The 912-nt window shown below is 24.7% G+C and overlaps 1 protein-coding gene across 1 annotated transcript; it reads right to left on the reverse strand.

Annotated features, from left to right (window-relative positions):
* Nucleotides 1-303: 303 nt before the first annotated feature.
* Nucleotides 304-678, reverse strand: Chro.60589 (hypothetical protein). Its single annotated transcript, XM_659780.1, has 1 exon — nucleotides 304-678. The coding sequence occupies one exon, from the start codon at nucleotides 676-678 to the stop codon at nucleotides 304-306; it is 375 nt and encodes a 124-aa protein (XP_664872.1).
* Between the last annotated feature and the right edge of the window lie 234 nt (nucleotides 679-912).

A 912-nucleotide genomic window follows, 5' to 3' on the forward strand; every position in this document is an offset into this window, starting at 1 on the left:
CTTGAAAATATGTATATTTTAACTAGAAAATCCTTTAATTCTTATAATCAATTAGTAGAGAAACAAAATTCGAATATAATTTCAAGAAGAAAACATTATGAAAGAGTTAAAGATGAAGAAAGAGAAGAAAAGATTATACAAAATATGTTTAAAAAACATCAAAAATAGGTGTATAAATTGGTTGATAACAATATTATTACTATTAATTAATCGATAGGATCATTAATCATCTTATTTAAGCTTATAAGGGTTGAATATGGAGAGTTTATTTATTAATTCCTTTAAAGTTAAGTTAATCTCATCTCATCCTTGAGTGATTTTACGTTTTAATGAGTTTGCTAAATCTCTCAAAGTACAAATATTATTTGAATAGTAGTTATCTTGTTGATTAGATGTAGAAGAAGAATATTGATTCATTTGATTAGAACTACTATTAACTGATAAAAGACTTGAAAGAAGTGTTCCTGCTGATGAAAACATGTCATTATTTATAAGAAATTCCATCTTTGAATCAGACTTTATTGATTTATTATGACAATATTGTGCTATTTTGTGCATTTGTCCTTGATTTGGGAGCAAACTTGTTAATACAGAAATTTCTTCATCTTGTTCTTGACTTTGGTCGATTTCAGAATTATTACCATAATTTTGATTAATTTCTGAACTTAATACCAACATTCCAATCAAATAATATCTTGAAATTGGTAAAATTAATGAATTAGTTTTCTTATTAGATGTATTTCCACTGAAAAATAGTCTATTAGAATTTTCATCAGTAATGTTACATGGGAATATCCAAAGTCTTACATCCCCTATAAGATTATTCTTTTCAACCAACTCAAATTCAAAGATTTCATAATCTTCATAATTATAATTATAGTGAAATATACGACTAAATATCTTACTCTTACA

The sequence above is a fragment of the Cryptosporidium hominis genome (assembly GCF_000006425.1).
Source record: "Cryptosporidium hominis TU502 chromosome 6 CHRO016176, whole genome shotgun sequence".
NCBI lineage: Eukaryota > Apicomplexa > Conoidasida > Eucoccidiorida > Cryptosporidiidae > Cryptosporidium > Cryptosporidium hominis.